Source organism: Electrophorus electricus, chromosome 20 (assembly GCF_041902795.1).
Source record: "Electrophorus electricus isolate QZ-2024a chromosome 20, ASM4190279v1, whole genome shotgun sequence".
Classification (NCBI taxonomy): Eukaryota; Metazoa; Chordata; class Actinopteri; order Gymnotiformes; family Gymnotidae; genus Electrophorus; species Electrophorus electricus.
The window spans coordinates 385,001-402,558 of NC_137516.1; the positions used below are offsets into that span (position 1 = coordinate 385,001).

A 17,558-nucleotide genomic window follows, 5' to 3' on the forward strand; every position below is an offset into this window, starting at 1 on the left:
ACAGGGCTGCAGGCCATCGCTGGGAGTGTGTGAGGCCGGTGTCATCTACAGCCTCCTGATTATGAAATGATGTTCTAAAATGAATCAAAGCAGATTAAACAGTATTTGAGTCCCAGGGGTTCTGTGTAGTATGTGGGACAAGGCTTATTCTCACCAAAAATAACTATTCAGACTAAAATATACTGAGGCTCACAAAAGTATAAACATCAGAAACAATGTCCAAAACAAACAACCTGTACACCCCAACCCAAGAACCCAGGAACACAAGAACCCAAGAACTGAGTCCCATGCTGCTGACATGCTGTCTTTGTGGTTCTGTCTCAGTGGTTCTGTCTTGGTGGTTCTGTACAGAACTGTTATTGTTGGGTTGGTTTAACATAGAACACACCCTAGTGGTCTTCTGCCTATAACAGAAAGCCTGATTTAGCCTGTTATTTATTAACTACCAGCTAACCTAGATCAGGATCATATAATCATAAATCCATGTGGTTTACCTAGGTCACAATTATGTGGGCACAATTATGTATTCACACACTACCCAAGTCCACCATCTAATAAAACCAATATGCCTTCTAAAACTTCAGACACAGTAGAACTGTCCAGAAATCTGTGTACATGGGCCTCCATTCAAAGTCTCATAAATGATTAATTATTCATCGATTTTCAAAGTTCGGTTTTCCTCAGTCCATGGTCACTTCACTTGTTATGCAGTGCAGGAAACCAGTACCAAGCTTGGGTGTACCATAACTGACTCTGTGGCACTGGGAATACAGTACCTTGAATTAGTGATTCAGTACTCCTGGTGTAAGTATGATTCAGTGATTCAGCACTCCTGGTGTGAGTGTGATTCAGTACTCCTGGTGTAAGTATGATTCAGTGATTCAGTACTGCTGGTGTGAGTGTGTGTTAGTGATTCAGTATTTCTGGTGTGAGTGTGTTAGTGATTCAGTACTGCTGGTGTAAGTATGATTCAGTGATTCAGTACTCCTGTGTGATTATTGACCCTGAGAGATGAAGTGTCTGGTTCCTGGACAGCCCCCCTTCTCTGTGGTGTACACAGTGTCCCGACCATGGGTCAGAGCTCCATGCTCCTACTCCTCCAGCTCTGCCATCGGTCTTCACCTTCACAAAGCTGTTAAGAACTTTTCTCTTTCACACTGCCTTTCCTGATCTGTAAATCCTTTTGATTTCTGTTGTCTCACTGCTTTGTTATTTTATCATAGTTGTGTTTTGTAATGCCATTCATTACTGTAACCTTTACCATGTCTTAATGTCTAATTTAATTTTATTTTATCCACTGTCTCATTTTATTACTCTTGTGTTTTACCCTGTTATTCAATTCTTATAACTGTTATGTTTTCATTTGCTCTCCTACTGTAAAGTGTCCTTGAGTATCCTGAAAGGCACTTATAAATACAATATATTATTATTATTATTACTATTATTATTATTAAATAATGAATCACACTGTATGATTCAGGGGTGCCTGAACTCCAACCCTAATCTCACACACCTGATCGACTTAACTGGGGCATTCAGCAGTAACACGATATCTGATGTAACTGTGTAGGAACTAAAGCCAGCAGACCATGTAGTTCCTGGACCTCGTCTCTCTACATTCATGTGTGCTGAGCCCTGGTGTTTATGAGTGCTTTTGATGCGCGCGGTACCTACGCGACCGCCGCCCGTGACGTCATGAGGCAGACACTGTTAACATGTTCACATGTAATGTCACATGTAATGAGAATGTTGGATATGTGTTTATAATGCAGCGGTCCGAGTAACTGATGCAGGAATCGTGTACGTTCCTTACCTGTCCAAAGACAGAGTTGAGAATAGGACGAAGGTTCAAGTCCGCATCGGAAGAGGCTGCGCTGGATCTCGCGGAGCGGCGCGAGGAGCGGCTGGAGGACGCGGCCGCCGGAGAGGAGGTGGCGGTGAAAGGAGGACACGCCTCCCCACTGGCGCGCGAACCAGGTCGCGCACTGCTCACTCGAGGGGATTCGAAGAAGATGGCTGTTTCATCCGAGCACTCGGAAAAAGACTGAGTTCTGTGTGGCACGCGAGCTGCATGCGAGTGCTTGTGGCGGCGCTCCTGGGGCAGGTCGTCCCGGGTGGAGCGGTGGTGGTGGTGGTGGTGGTGTCGGTGCGAATGCCTCGAGGTCTTTCGCTCCTTGCTGCCGTTGCTCACCCCTGGGCGAACCGACATATCCTCCTGCCTCCCCGGCGAGGGAGCGCGCCCGTGGGAGTGTAGTTTGGACTGGCCGCTTCCCGCACGCTTCGCTGCGCTGTTCCGGTTACCGACCAGCGAGGGATGACACAAGGGTCTCCGGGAGCTGGCGTCGCAGTCAGTGGTCCAAAGCGAGTCCTCTGCGGCTGCTCCCGCGGCTGAAGCTGCCGCGGCAAGGTGCCGACTGCGCCGCTGCGCGCTGGGCTCAGCATGAGCAGCGGAGGTCCTCAGCAAGGAGCTCGTGGACTCGCTTTTGGGGAGGTTCATGGTCGACCTGAGCTGGCGCTCAGTGTTGAGCCGTTGGAAGAGCGACCTCGGCGCTATATGTTAGCTTTGGAGGTGTCATACTGTCGTCCGTGCAAAACAAGCAGGTCCGGGTTGGAAACAGTGCAGCGAGTCGTGTGCATTTTGGGCTCGCGCACAGAGGATGCGGTGTAAAAGTTGCCCTCGGCCACCTGATTGCTGTGAAAGGCGAGGACGATATTCCGGTAGCGCGTAGGAGAGAGAGAGAGAGAGAGAGAGAGAGAGAGAGAGAGAGAGAGATACTCCAATATCGTCACGTAATGAGTACGCGCAGCATTACAGCAGTGGCACGCGAAACGTAGGTGTGCATCATCACATGCCAGTGGGCGTGACCTCGGGTCGTAATTTGGCGTGACGGACATGTTTTTCAGCCCTACACGTCATTTCACGCAACGATTATGACACATTCAGACAGAAAGTAAATAAAACACATTTTCTTAAGGTCAACTGTAAGTCATGTTTTGTGTCCTAAAGATGCAAAGTCCTGCAGTACACAGAGATTGCTTCTCATGCAGAATCCTGGAAACCCCTACCCCCAACGCACACATACACACACACATATACACACACGCATACACTCACACACATAAACTCACACACACGCACTCAGACACATACACTCGCACACACAGCCCTTTGCTGTGATTTCTTCTCCTGTGGTATGCCTGATTCATATACCTGTGTGTGGGGCCTGCTAAGGACCTCATGGGCATATAGGTGTGTTAGAAAGAAGACAGGTGTGAAAGAGAGAACACCTTTACTCATAGAAGCTTGTCAAATCTGTTATACAGACACTGGTTCAACTCTCTTCATGATACACCCAAGATGTAAGACTCAGTACAGGACCTCTGTTGATTTTAAGTTGTATGATTATTAGACAGTGATCTTTACACTAGAACATCAAATTTGTATAAAAGTTTATTTTAAACACAAAAGCTTCTGAGTGCCAGTAGAATGATGGTGAGTTGTGTACAGAGGTGATGGTGAGTTAGTGAGGTGCTAGCAGTCGGCTATGGTAGCTCAGTGGTTAAGGTACTTCACTTGTAATGAGAAGGTTGCTGGTTCAAATTGCCACTGTTGGGCCCCTGAGTAAGACCCTTAACCCTCAATTAGTGATAATTGTATGTCACTTTGGATAAAAGGGTCAGGTAAATGTGAGTTGTGTACAATGGTGACAGGGTTCCTGGTGAATCACTAAGAGTGGCAGAAAGGGGTGGCGCTATCAGATAAATACTCTCTAGCTTTTTAAACAAACAGTTGTGTTAACAACTATTTTCCATTAAAAAAAACTTGTCCTAATGTAGCATTAATGGAAATACAAGATATCTGGAAGAGGAGTTATATGTTATTACTACTACTACTAATACTACTATTACCATTGTTAATAATAATAATAATAATAATAATAACAATATGAAGATGATGATGATGATAATGATTATTATTGTTTGTGATGTTAGCTGCCCCACACAAACTAAACCTGCATGACACACGCACGCGTACACACACACACACACACACAATGATTTCACCGAACTGATTTAAACTGTATGCATGAACTGTATGTCAAATCACACATTCTTAACTTAAAATAAATTTAGACTATTAAAGGGCCATAAAGTGCCAGGAAGCACTATGGTAAAGGTAAAGCTCCCTCTGCACAGAGGTTCTGATTAGCGCATTAATAATGTAGTCACTACATGCATTAAACAGGCACTGGATCAGGATGTCCCTGCTGCTCTGTCCCCATGAGGAGTTCCCTCTGTTCTCTACTGTTCTCACTGTTCTCTCTGCTGTTCTCACTGTTTTCTCTGTTCTCACTGTTCTCTCTGTTCTCTGCTGTTCTCACTGTTCTCTGTTTTGTGCTGTTCTCATTGTTCTGTTTTCTGCTGTTCTCTGTTCTCTGCTATTCTCTCTGTTTTCTGCTGTCCTCTCTGTTTTCTGCTGTTCTCACTGCTCTCTCAGTTCTGTGCTGTTCTCTATGTTCTGTGCTGTTCTCTCTGTTCTCTGCTGTTCTCTCTGTTCTCACTGTTCTGTGCTGTTCTTACTGTTCTCTGTTTTCTGCTGTTCTCTGTTCTCTGCTGTTCTCTGTTCTCTACTGTTCTCACTGTTCTCTCTGTTCTGTGCAGTTCTGTCTGTTCTGTGCTGTTCTCTGCTGTTCTCACTGTTCTCTCTGTTCTGTGCTGTTCCCACTGTTCTCTCTGTTTTCTGATGTTCTCTGATGTTCTCTCTGTTCTCTGCTGTTCTCACTGTTGTTTCTGTTTTCTGCTGTTCTCTCTGTTCTCATTCTTCTCTGCTGTTCTCACTGTTCTCTCTGTTCTGTGCTGTTCTGTGCTGTTCTCGCTGTTCTCTGCTGTTCTCGCTGTTCTCTCTGTTCTGTGCTGTTCTCTGTTCTCTGCTGTTCTCTCTGTTCTCTGCTGTTCTCTGTTCTCACTGTTCTGTGCTGTTCTTACTGTTCTGTTTTCTGCTGTTCTTTGTTCTTTGTTCTCTGCTGTTCTCACTGTTTTCTGCTGTTCTCTGTTCTCTCTACTGTTCTCACTGTTCTCTCTGTTCTGTGTTGTTCTCACTGTTCTCTGTTTTCTGCTGTTCTCACTGTTCTCTCTGTTCTGTGCTGTTCTCACTGTTCTCTCTGTTTTCTGCTGTTCTCACTGTTCTCTCTGTTCTGTGCTGTTCTCACTGTTGTCTGTTTTCTGCTGTCCTCTGTTCTGTGCTGTTCTCTCTGTTCTCATTGTTCACTGCTGTTCTCACTATTCTCTCTGTTCTGTGCTGTTCTCTCTGTTCTGTGCTGTTCTCACTGTTCTGTGCTGTTCTCTGCTGGTCTCTCAGTTCTCTCTGTTCTGTGCTGTTCTAACTGTTGTCTGTTTTCTGCTGTTCTCTCTGTTCTCATTGTTCTCTGCTGTTCTCACTGTTCTCTCTGTTCTCTGCTGTTCTCACTGTTCTCTCTGCTCTGTGCTGTTCTCTCTGTTCTCTGCTGTTCTCTTTGTTCTCTGCTGTTCTCTCTGTTCTCACTGTTCTGTGTTCTCTGTTCTGTGCTGTTCTCACTGTTCTCTGTTTTCTGCTATTCTCTGTTCTCTGCTGTTCTCACTGCTCTTTGCTGTTCTCACTGTTTTCTGCTTTTCTCACTGTTCTCTGCTGTCCTCGCTGTTCTCTGCTGTTCTCTGCTGTTCTCTGGTGTTCTCTGCTGTTCTCTGTTCTCTGCTGTTCTCACTGTTCTCTGCTGTTCTCACTGTTCACTCTGTTCTGTGCTGTTCTCACTGTTCTCTCTGTTTTCTGCTGTTCTCACTGACGAGTTCTGACAGTTACACAGTGATGCTCACATTTCACGGTGGGGACAATAAACAGAATAATTTCTCAAGAACAATTCCTGAAGAGGACACTAGTACTGCCAAAAGTACTGTTATATTAAACCCTTACTATATACTATATATACTGGATAAAGTACTGTTATATTAAACCTTTATTACTGCTATATCTACTGGATTATTGAGAGGTCAGTAAGTTACAGCACTTACTTTATTTACCTATCAAATATCCAGTATATAGCAGCTCAAAGCATGTCCAGATACATATTTATATTAATAACAATAATAATAATAATATTAGCTGTGGCATCTACAGAAGAAGAAGACATCCTATAACTCTCCAGAAATACATATCTGGCTTTTGTAACAAACCAAACTGATGGTCTTAAAAGGCTTATGCAGGCATTAGACATGTGTGCTCTGGACCAACGGCTGCCTCGCTGACACAAGACTCAGTTGTGAGCTGAGTCTGGTGACTGTAAACGTGTGGTGGATGTAAACACGTCTGACGTGGCCTGTGTTTACGTTACCCTGTGTGACGTGATCATGTGCTGAAGGTCAGCTACTGACACACTGGCTTGATCCACGGAGATGTGGGGATGGGGGTCAGGGACCAAACCACTGTGAAAAATATGGAGGGGGGGGTGCAATCTTTCCAAACCTAAAAAACTTTCTGCATCTGTAATTATCTTAATTACATTATTTCAATGCATATTACTATATTATTTAAAATTATATAGTTTTGTTTATGATATGTTGAGGGGGACAACACTCTGGGGTGTTTTTTCCGGGATAAGGGTCAGGGGTCCCCGGCCCCCCTACCTATAGTCACAGGGCTCTGTCATTCTGTACCTCTGCACCTGGTCCTATGCCAAATCTCTTGATAAACACTAAACCCTCAACTAGAGCTGTAAGTGTAAGCGTTATGACAGAGATAATGAAGCTGGTCTGAGGTCAGTGCTCCCGCATATCCACTGCAGTAGACCGTATGTATGATCGCTGCAGTCTGTGATCTATGTTGCAATCCCACTCAACAATAGCTCTACGTCCCCACCTAGTGTCAACGTTTTGAATAGCAGCCAAATTTGTGAGTCTTATCAAATGAATTAATGTTGTGGGTATCTGCCTGATAACAGCATGCACTGGCATCTTCACTGAGAAAACTGGGGGCAAACATCAGTGTGTCCCACTGCTGAGGAAGTAACTAGAATTTCACAATGTCCCAGTCACCACATTTGAACAGACCTCGTAAACCCCTTCAACTGGACTTCCAGTTCAACATCCTCTTCACTGTGATGTGCATGTTTGGGCCACAAAGTACAAGCTGTTCTCTCAGCTGTAGATGGAGCTCAGCTCCTCCTCTCAGTACATGGAAACCAGCTTCTCCTCTCAGTAGAGGGAGATCAGCTCCTCCTCTCAGTAGATGGAGACCAGCTCCTCCTCTCAGTAGATGGAAACCAGCTTCTCCTCTCAGTAGAGGGAGACCAGCTCCTCCTCTCAGTACATGGAAACCAGCTTCTCCTCTCAGTAGAGGGAAATCAACTCCTCCTCTCAGAACATGCAGACCAGCTCCTCCTCTCAATAGAGGGGGATCAGCTCCTCCTCTGAATAGAGGGAGATCAGCTCCTCCTCTCAGTACATGGAAACCAGCTTCTCCTCTCAGTAGATAGAGACCAGCTCCTCCTCTCAGTAGAGGAAGATCAGCTCCTCCTCTCAGTAGATGGAGACCAGCTCCTCCTCTGAGTAGAGGGAGATCAGCTCCTCCTCTCAGTACATGGAAACCAGCTTCTCCTCTCAGTAGAGGGAGATCAGCTCCTCCTCTCAGTAGATGGAGACCAGCTCTTCCTCTCAGTAGAGGGAGACCAGCTCCTCTTCTCAGTAGATGGAGACCAGCTCCTCCTCTCAGTAGAGGAAGATCAGCTCCTCCTCTCAGTAGAGGGAGATCAGCTCCTCTTCTCAGTAGATGGAGATCAGCTCACACACACACAGTGGGCTCTTATGTAAATGTTCACAGTTGTAGTCTGTGTTGTTCTTAAAATGGCATCTACTGCATTTGTGGTGTTTTAATTTAAGAGTGAAAGGAAATGTGTAAGACCTGCTCACCTACACTAGTCTACACAGTACATGCCGTGTTAATACACACCACAGTGCTCACTCCAAGCAATGCACGTTGTGAGTGTGTTCATTCACACCACTGCAGATACACTGTCAGTGCTGCAGTGTGTGAGGGTGTGAAAGCAGTGAGATTCCACAGACACACAGCATTTTAGAATGGGCACTTTATTAAACACATCACTCAGCTGTAGCCAAGCACATCTGGAAACACTGAAGTAGGAATGTTATCATAAAACCTCACACTGCTGCAAAGATCACACGACACCGATCACGACACTCAGCACCCAAACAGAACATCTACAGCACGAGGGGATGGAGCCTCGGACCCTTGTGTACAGGTGACACAAGACGTGTGTGTGTGGCCTGGAACCGCTGTGTACAGGTGACAGAAGACGTGTGTGTGTGTGGCCTGGAACACCTGTGTACAGGTGACAAAAGACGTGTGTGTGTGTGTGGCCTGGTTCATATCAACATCAGCTGTCCTGTGCACTTCTCAACTGTTATGCAGTGTCTTTTACGGTACACAAATTTGAAGCTTTTTATTCCTGTGGAAAAGTAAAAGTCAGGGAATAAAAGTCAGGGAATCTGGATGGGTGGAGAACTCTGCACAGGCCAAATAAACACGCTGTTCACACACCACAGTCTCCGTCGGTTTAGAACAGTTTACATCACCATGTGAGTGAAAGTGCAAAGGAACATATATTTGTGTGCTTGTGTGTTTGTGTGCTGTGGAATCATCACATCTGGCTCTACCCTTGTCTAAAAAAGTCTTTACACATGAAGCTTCTACCCTGAAAGGTTGAGCTGGCAGCAGGAGGAAGCGGCCCTGTGTGTACACCCTCTGTCTGCAGCACCACGTCTGGAAACATCCTTTATGTACATTTGGGTCTGAACCAAGCGGTTCCACAGGACTCACGTCTGTACAGAGTTATGCTCACAGGAATGTGCAGCTTTTAATATTCACCTCAATTCTGTCCTATTCCCCTTCTCTAAACATACCCCCTCTGTCTTAGTACCCTTCTCTAATTTCCCCCTCCCTAGCGTCCTGGGGTAAAGATGTAGTCCAGTGCCTGACGTTCAGCAGCCGCCACGTTTGGATGCCAGAGATCCACCATGAAGACCACTCTGGGGCCACCTTCAGAGGAACCTACACACACACACGCACACACACACACACACACACACACACACACACACACACACACATACACACATACACACACAAACACACACACAGATATTATGCATAATATACATATAATACATACCACACCTTCAGACCTACACGCAAGCATATATACATGCTCGCTCACACACACACAGATATTATACATATTATAACATACAAATAATGCATATACACACACGTGCACGTGTTCATGCAAATGTGCGCACATACACACAAGCACGCAGAGTAAAAGACACACGCGCGCACACACGCGCACACACACACACACACAAGCGCGCGCGCACACACACACACACACATGCGCGCACACACACACACACGCGCACACACGCACACACACAAGCGCTCAATAAATAAACTTGATTTGATTTGAAGTGAGTGTTAGTGGGACGTTCTCTCCCAACACCTGTCACCTCCTCACCCTCATGGAAGGCTGTATGGAGAAACGAGTCATCAAACAGCAGGCAGCTTCCCTCAGACCAGCACTGCGGTTCTCCACCGACCACCAGCTCACAGCTAGAAGGAACCTTCAGACCTGCACGCACACACACACAGATCCATATTTTACATAAACATATGCTTCAGACCTATGTACACACAGAGATATTATAATATACATATAATACACTTATGGCATTTAGCTGACGCTTTTATCCAAAGCGACTTACAATTCTGACTGAGTACAACTTGAGTAATTGAGGGTTAAGGGTCTCGCTCAGGGGCCCAACAGTGGTAACTTGGCAGTGCTGGGACTTGAACAAGCAACCTTCTGAATTTAAGTCAAGTAACTTGTAACAAGTAACCACTGCCCTAATAAATACAACCACACATTCATTCATTCACACACGCACAGAGAGAGAGATCCATATTATACACTCATACTCACATACACACACTTTCAGACTTACACACTCACAAACTAAAACATAAATACACAAACATACCCCTTTGAGTCCTACACATATCCAGGGTCCAACATATTGCATGAAAACACATAAATATAAGCACACAGATGTACACATACACAAGAATATCACAACACTCACAAGCACATCACAACACAAGCACATATCTACACACACATGTAGAAACACAAGCACATCACAACACAAGCACAAATCTATACACAAATGTACACATACACAAGCATATTACAACACACACAAGCATATAAAAACACAAGAACATACACTGCCTGGCCAAAAAAAAGGTCACCACCTGGATTTAACTAAGCAAATAGGTAAGAGTCTCCCATTGGATAATTACTGCATGGGTGGTTATGTTTCAGCTGGCAACAAGTTATTTAACCCTAACTGATGCAGTGAGTAGCTTCTCAATTGTTAAACAACCATGTCAAAAGACACATCCTGTGGTCGTGGAAAAGATGCTAATCTGTTTCAGAAGGGTCAAATTCATGGCATGCATCAAGCAGAGAAAACCTCTAAGGAGATTGCTCAAACTAAGCAAATCGGGTTAAGAACTGTCCAACGCATTGTTAAAAAGTGGAAGGACAGTGGGGAAACATCATCTTCGATGAAGGAATGCGGTCGGAATAAAATCTCGAATGATCGTGATCGGCGATCACTTAAACGTGTGGTGAAATCAAATCGTAGCAAAACATGTTTAATAGTGAAAGTAAGAGCATTTCCACATGCACAATGCAAAGGGAACTCAAGGCATTGGGACTAAACAGCTGCGTAGCCTTAAGAAAACCACTTGTCCGTGATTCTGACCGGCAAAAACGGCTTCAGTTTGCTAGGGAACATAAAGATTGGACCCTGGAGCAATGGAAGAAAGTCATGTGGTCTGATGAGTCCAGATTTACCCTGTTCCAGAGTGATGGGAGCATCACGGTGAGAAGAGAGGCGGCTGAAGTGATGCACCATCACTCCTAGTGCCTACCGTACAAGCCTGTGGGGGCAGTGCTATGATCTGGGGTTGCTGCAGTTGGTCAGGTCTAGGTTCATCAACGTTATGGGCCCAAAGAATGAGGTCAGCTGACTACCCGAATATACTGAATGACCAGGTTATTCCATCAATGCATTTTTTTTCTTCCCTGATGGCACGGGCATATTCCAAGATGACGATGCCAGGATTCATCTGGCTCAAATTGTGAAAGAGTGGTTCAGGGAGCATGAGACATCATTTTCACACATGGATTGGCCACCACAGAGTCCAGACCTGAACCCCACTGAGAATCTCAGGGATGTGCTGGAGAAGACTTTGCACAATGCTCCAAATCTAACATCATCAATACAAGATCTTGGGGAAAAATTAATGCTACTCTGGATAGAAATAAATGTTGCAACATTGCAGAAGCTTGTGGAAATTATGCCACAGCGAATGCGTGCCGTAATCAAAGCTAAAGGTGGTCCAACGAAATATTAGCGTGTGTGACCTTTTTTTTGGCCAGGCAGTGTATCTACACACAAATACTGGAACTAAATTCTCAGTTTGCAAGTAGCTAAAAGTAGCAAAAGCACATTTACAAGCAAAACACACCCAAAACAAACACCCTAGTACAAACACCCCCCAAACGAACACACCTAAATACAAACATGCCAAATACAAACACCCAAAAAAATATGCCAAACGCAAACACCCCAAAAAACCAAACATGGCAAACACATCACAGTCCACCCAGAAGTAGGTCAGACCCGTGAGCGTCTGAACTCCGGCAGCGGGATAGTGCCCTGGGCACCGTTGGCCTCTTACCAAGGTGGCACCTCAGCCTGACGTTGGTGGGTCCGTAGTGCTCGGAGATTATGGCTCCTGGGCTCAGCACGGAGAAGCAAGCATTCCCAAACACGTTATTGGCGATGAAGGTGCGTAGCTGGCCCAGGACGCGCCAGGCCCGCGGGCACCGCCGGGCATTCAGCGCCATCGGGGTGCCTTGGTTCACCAGGTAAAAGGTCCACCAGTGCCCGCGGGGCGTGCTGTTCACCTTCCAGCCCAGGGGCAGGGGACTGTTGGGGCGTGCGAGTGGCAAGCGGTACACGCATTCGAATTCTGTCAGTAGGGCGGCAAAACTGCGCTCCAGGAGCTCCACATCGTGTTTTTGTGCCTCCCGTGAGAAGAAGGGTGCTGAGGGTAGATCTGGCAGGAAGAACACTTCAGGTTTCTGGATGGACGGACGGCTGCAGGGCAGCGAGCGACCCTGCGCACGCACGCCTTTGTGCACGCGCCCCATACCTGCCCAGGTGTAGCGTTTGGCGTACTCCTGCAGACTCTGGTACAGCCGCTGGTTAAAGCCCTCAGCTGGCTGTGCGCATCGGAAACACTCGGGTGACTGGCAGTACGCAAAACCGTTCAGCTCCTCCTCGCTGGACCCGCCCCCGCTGCTGGCTCCACCCCTTGCCTGGCAGATCTTGGGTGCGGCCAATCGACTGGAGAGGTCAGGGGCGAGTCCTCCAGAGGGCAGGGCGGAGCCGCGGGCCTCGGGGGTGTAACCGCCACCACGCAGAGCGCTGCCAGTCTGCTCACAGCCCATGCGGTAACAGTACCAGATGAAGAGTAGTGCCAAGCACAGCACGGTGCCCAGTGCACCACCCTCACACTCACGCACAGACTGCATCCCCCCGGCCACCCACTCCCGCATCCGCTCCAGAGACCACTCCATCACTCGCACACACACACACACACACACACACGCAGGAGTGCTCAGGGACGGGTGTGTATCTATCAGACACGGGAGGACGCTGAGTGTCTGTACGCCACTCTGACCTCTCTGCTCTCAAGTCTCCAGGGCTGGCAGGTCATTTCTGACGAGAGTGTGTGTCTCAGCAGCGGAGTGTGAGGGAGCCACTCTGAGGCTGACCTAAGATGGCTTGATGTGGGGCGCTCCCTCTCTCTCTCCCTCACCCTCTCTCTCTCTCTCTCCTTCGTCTGACTCACAGCAACAGACAGCCAACTCTGCAGGGCAGCTGCGAGAAAAAACAAACATTTCAGAGTGACAGAAAAAAGAAGATCCAGACTGCAGTGAACACACACACACACATAAATACATACATACACACATAAATACATACATAAACACACACACATAAATACATACACACACACACACACACACATAAATACATACACACACACACACATAAATACATACATAAACACATACACACACACACACATAAATACATACATACACACACACACACACACATAAATACATACACACACACACACACATAAATACATACACACACACACATACACACACATACATAAAGACATACACACACACAGACATACATAAATACATACACACACACACACAAATACATACACACACACACATACATAAAGACATACACACACACATACATACATACACACACACACAAATACATACATACACACACACACACACATAAATACATACATACACACACACACACACACACACACACACACATAAATACATACATACACACACACACACATAAATACATACATACACACACACAAACACACACACACACACACACACACACATATGCACACACACAAACTCTCAAAAATACACACACACAAACACCAACACACACACTCAAATACACCTAGATACTCCCATGCACAGAGCACACACACACACACACACACACACACTCACACACACACACATAAATAAATACATACACACACACATAAATACATACATACACACACACAAACACACACACACATAAATACATACATACACACAAACACACACACACATAAATACATACACAAACACCAACAAACACACTCAAATACACACACACACACATATGCACACACACAAACTCTAGGAGGCAAAGACCACAGAGAATACAGGCAAAGCATTTGAGTTTCAGTTTTGTCCACACCTCCGTGCTGCTCTGTTTAAACCCGTGACTCATGAGAAGTGCAGCAATTCAAACAACCCATAGTGCGCGTGCACACACAACCTAACCAAACGCGCTCACACCTGCCATGCGGTGTCAGATTTAAGCGCCGCAGTGACACCTCTGCGCGAGACGCCACGCGTTTTGCTCCTAAGCACCCGCCACGGCCGCCGAGGACGGTCCAGACACGCTGGGTGTGTAAGCGCGCCCGTGAGGAGCCGTGAGGAGCACACACCGCCTGGACTCACCCCCGAGTCACCAGACGGCACAACACACTCCATTAGACACGAGCATTTAAAGTGACCCATCTTACAGAAAACACGCGATCAAGGTTCCGCTGAAAGCAGCACGCGCTGCTGCACACACGGAGGCACATCTTTCCCAGTTAAGCGCGCGCACAACACACCAGTCTAACCTCACATCGCTTCCTCCACTGTCCTCCTCTCTTCCACCCATGACACGTCTCTCTCTCTCTCCCTCCCTCTCTCTCTCCCTTTCTCTCTCCCTCTCTCTCTGTCTCTCTCTCTCTCCCCCTCTCTCTCTGTCTCTCTCTCTCTCTCCCTCCCTCTCTCTGTCTCTCTGTCTCTCTCTCTCTCTCTCCCTCCCTCTCTCTCTCTCCCTCCCCCCCCTCTCTCTCTCACACACACACACTTCAGTCATCCCATTCTTTTGTGTACTAAACAGCCCTTCGTCGTCCATTATGAGCGACTCCTGAAAACACGACAGATACTCCACAGCTCCCCAGTATTCCACGCAGTGACGAGAACACCAACACAAGGTGTAATCACCTCATAACAACAACAACAATAATAATAACAGTAATCATAACAACAACAATAAAAACAGCAGTACTAAATGAAGCGAACTGCAATCGTGATGACAGCCCCGACCACAGCCAGTGGTTTCAACCTCACCTCCCCAAGTAAACACCGCAGTGCAACAGGAACTACGGATGATTTAGGGTTGAAACGTTAGACACACTGACGCAAATAATCGAGTAATGGTCTACTCACGTCAGCTTCTTTAACGACTACGCCATTAGTGCAGTCCAGTCTACAAAGTCTACTACCAAAGCAGTACCAGGAGAGTATGGTGAAGACACAGACACCTCGGAACCAAGCGCGCAGCAGATGCGCGGATTCGCCAGTGAGTGCCTGCTAAAGAACTACAATTACCGTGATGCACTGCGAGAAGAGCCGCTTTTCTTCGCTGAAACCTGAAGATACAATGAGCACAAAAACAACACCATAAACGTCGAAATGTGCTGGCGTGGCGACTTGCTGATGCGTTGGGATTGTCTTGTCCCTGTGTGTTACCGTGACATGAAAGGGCTGATATTTCATCAGCATGGATAACAATCTATAATCTACATGCAAATCAACATGCAAGAGATTACGGACCAAATTTTTAATAATGTAATTCTTTAACATGATCAGTTACGTAAGATGCTCAGAGATCAGCGTGTAGTATAATAAATATATAAGAACACCTGCATTTTACCTTTAGATAAACCAGTAAACAACGTCGTTTCCTGTTGTGACTCGCATGTTTTGGGGAATACTCGACAAAGCCCCGCCTCCTTCCTCCCGCGAGGTTGCGTGCAGCACCTCTGCGCCTGCATGACAGATTTAATATGCATCTCCAGTCTCGTCTTTTTTAATAGGATTTTTACTGAAACGTGTAAAATCGAACAAAAAGAAACCACTCACTATAATTAATTTGTATGTTTTAATTCTATTTAACAGAAAAGGGTCTGCTAAACCTTAGATACTCATGCATCATTTTCTATCCTCACACTGAAATGTGTTCATAAAAGTTAATTTCACGCCAAGGCAGTCTTACATATGTACTCAAACATGAAAAATACATTTTATTTTTTGGCAAATTTTATTTTAAGCATTCTGGCATTCAGTTAATAAATCAATAGAACTTTAATTATTCGCAGGCCAATTCCAAGGTGAGCACAAAACACACAAAAGACACAATATATGTAAGATACACACTAATAATCAAAAATACCATAACAGTAGTCCCATATCTCCATCTCATTCACTAAGTGTAAACACCCAATATTCTACACGGTTACATTTCCAAGTTTGAATAGATGGTTTGTAAGAGCTGTTTACGAAAATGTGTTCCTACTATACCTCGCAACTCTGGGAATTAAGACGTCATCCTGAGAGACTGAAACGCTCCACACAGGACGCGACAGGAGCAGGACTGGGAACGCAGACATTGTCCTGAAAAACTGAAACACTCCTCACAGGACACGACAGGAGCGGCACTGGCTGTTCTGAGATTTATGAGATCTATGGTATGAGATTTCGAAGCTGACTCCCACAAACCATTCCAGTCGGCTGGAGATGATTCCTGTTCTTAGCTTTCAAGGAGTAACAAACTAATATATTAAAAGGATATTACACTCTGAGGGTACCAAATATGTCCATTTCCACCCCAAATGAATTTGAATTATACTGTAGTCCCTTTTATGTTAGTGTTATCTCAAAGCTAAGTGTATTATCAACTACTGTATCTAGGTATTTATAGTGAGGGACTTTTCCTCTAGATTATGATAATATATGTTTCACTGTAAATGGATTGGTGTTTGGAAAAGTCCATAACTACCTCTTTAGTCTTTGTGACATTTAATTCCAGTCCAGCAGTCACACACTACTTAAAACCTGAAAGGGCTCTGGTTATGAGCTGGACCACAGTACTGGTTATGAGCTGAACCACAATACTGGTTATAAACTGGACCACAGAACCAGGGTAAAAGCACAGTATCATCAGTAAAACGTTTCGATGTTGTGGTTCAGGTACAAGGTCCTACAGTCATCAAAATATACAGTGAACAATAGAGGTGAAGCAATCGTGTTCTGTGTTTGAAATGATACCATTTACAAGTACTCTCAGTGGCTTGTGAAGTCTATTATCCATTTAACTAGCTGATGGTTTGGACATGAAAAAGTAATTTATTGGTCAAAAGACGTGGCTGCATCATGTCAAAGATCAAGAGATATCTGCAGGTGTTGGGGTAACCGCGTCAACCCGTCACCCTACGCGTGTTGGAGTAACCGCGTCAATCCGTCACCCAATAAATTTTCAAGTTCTAGCTTTGCTGTCTTCAAGATGAAGGGTTATTCTGCTCTCTCTCTCTTTACAGAGTTTCACTTTCGGTTAATCCAGATTATTACACGAATTATTCCATATCATCTGGGTGTCTTGTTATTCTTTTAGTTCATTTTCACTGTTTAAATGAAAAAACATGTTATAATGCAGTATTTGACAAGCAAATTAATATCAAACGCGCAGAGTTGCTCATTTTATCTTTTTTGCCCAGGATCCTTTGCCTGTCGTTAATTGCGTCGCACTGCGGAGAAGGTGACGGTGAACGCCCAGACAAGCTCGCGCTTCTGAAGTTATGCAGACAGGTAACGCGAGCAGAGTCACGTGTGAAAGAGCAAACGACGTGTAAACCTGCAACAACCATGTTAACCCGCGTTCAGATGTTCTTCACTGAGTCTTAATCTGCAATGTACTGATTCTGA

The 17,558-nt window shown here is 45.6% G+C and overlaps 2 protein-coding genes across 5 annotated transcripts in view; both read right to left on the reverse strand.

Annotated features, from left to right (window-relative positions):
- Window positions 1–3,062, reverse strand: part of cabp1a (calcium binding protein 1a) — an 11,294-nt gene extending 8,232 nt beyond the window's left edge. Inside the window, exon 1 of one of the 2 annotated variants that reach the window (XM_027022022.3) lies at window positions 1,814–3,055. In XM_027022022.3, coding sequence (XP_026877823.3) covers window positions 1,814–2,497 — 684 coding nt within the window. In that variant the 5' untranslated portion in view covers window positions 2,498–3,055. Of the gene's footprint in view, window positions 1–1,813 lie in introns of both variants that reach the window. The other variant, XM_081703378.1, reaches the window with a different exon arrangement.
- A 5,034-nt stretch (window positions 3,063–8,096) lies between these two features.
- Window positions 8,097–15,602, reverse strand: asphd2 (aspartate beta-hydroxylase domain containing 2). Of its 3 annotated transcripts, XM_027022006.3 has the most exons (5): window positions 15,511–15,602; window positions 15,186–15,226; window positions 11,855–13,062; window positions 9,561–9,674; window positions 8,097–9,097 (listed from the first exon to the last, which is right to left on the reverse strand). In XM_027022006.3, exons 3-5 carry the CDS (start codon window positions 12,756–12,758, stop codon window positions 8,988–8,990), a joined length of 1,128 nt encoding a protein of 375 aa, XP_026877807.2. In that variant the 5' UTR covers window positions 12,759–13,062; window positions 15,186–15,226; window positions 15,511–15,602; the 3' UTR covers window positions 8,097–8,987. The 3 variants fall into 3 exon arrangements, with proteins under 3 accessions (XP_026877807.2, XP_026877808.2, XP_026877806.2); XM_027022007.3 differs by lacking the exon at window positions 15,186–15,226 and having other exon boundaries at window positions 15,511–15,548; XM_027022005.3 differs by lacking the exons at window positions 15,186–15,226; window positions 15,511–15,602 and adding an exon at window positions 15,024–15,177.
- Between the last annotated feature and the right edge of the window lie 1,956 nt (window positions 15,603–17,558).

Excerpts from the sequence above, each read along its gene's own strand:
- asphd2 (XM_027022006.3), bottom strand. The coding sequence starts at position 12,758 with ATGGAGTGGTCTCTGGAGCGGATGCGGGAGTGGGTGGCCGGGGGGATG. Across the intron at positions 9,675-11,854 it reads CAGGCTGAGGTGCCACCTTG|GTCTGAAGGTTCCTTCTAGC; the intron begins GTAAGAGGCCAA and ends GTGTGCGTGCAG. Across the intron at positions 9,098-9,560 it reads CCATACAGCCTTCCATGAGG|GTTCCTCTGAAGGTGGCCCC; the intron begins GTGAGGAGGTGA and ends GTGTGTGTGTAG.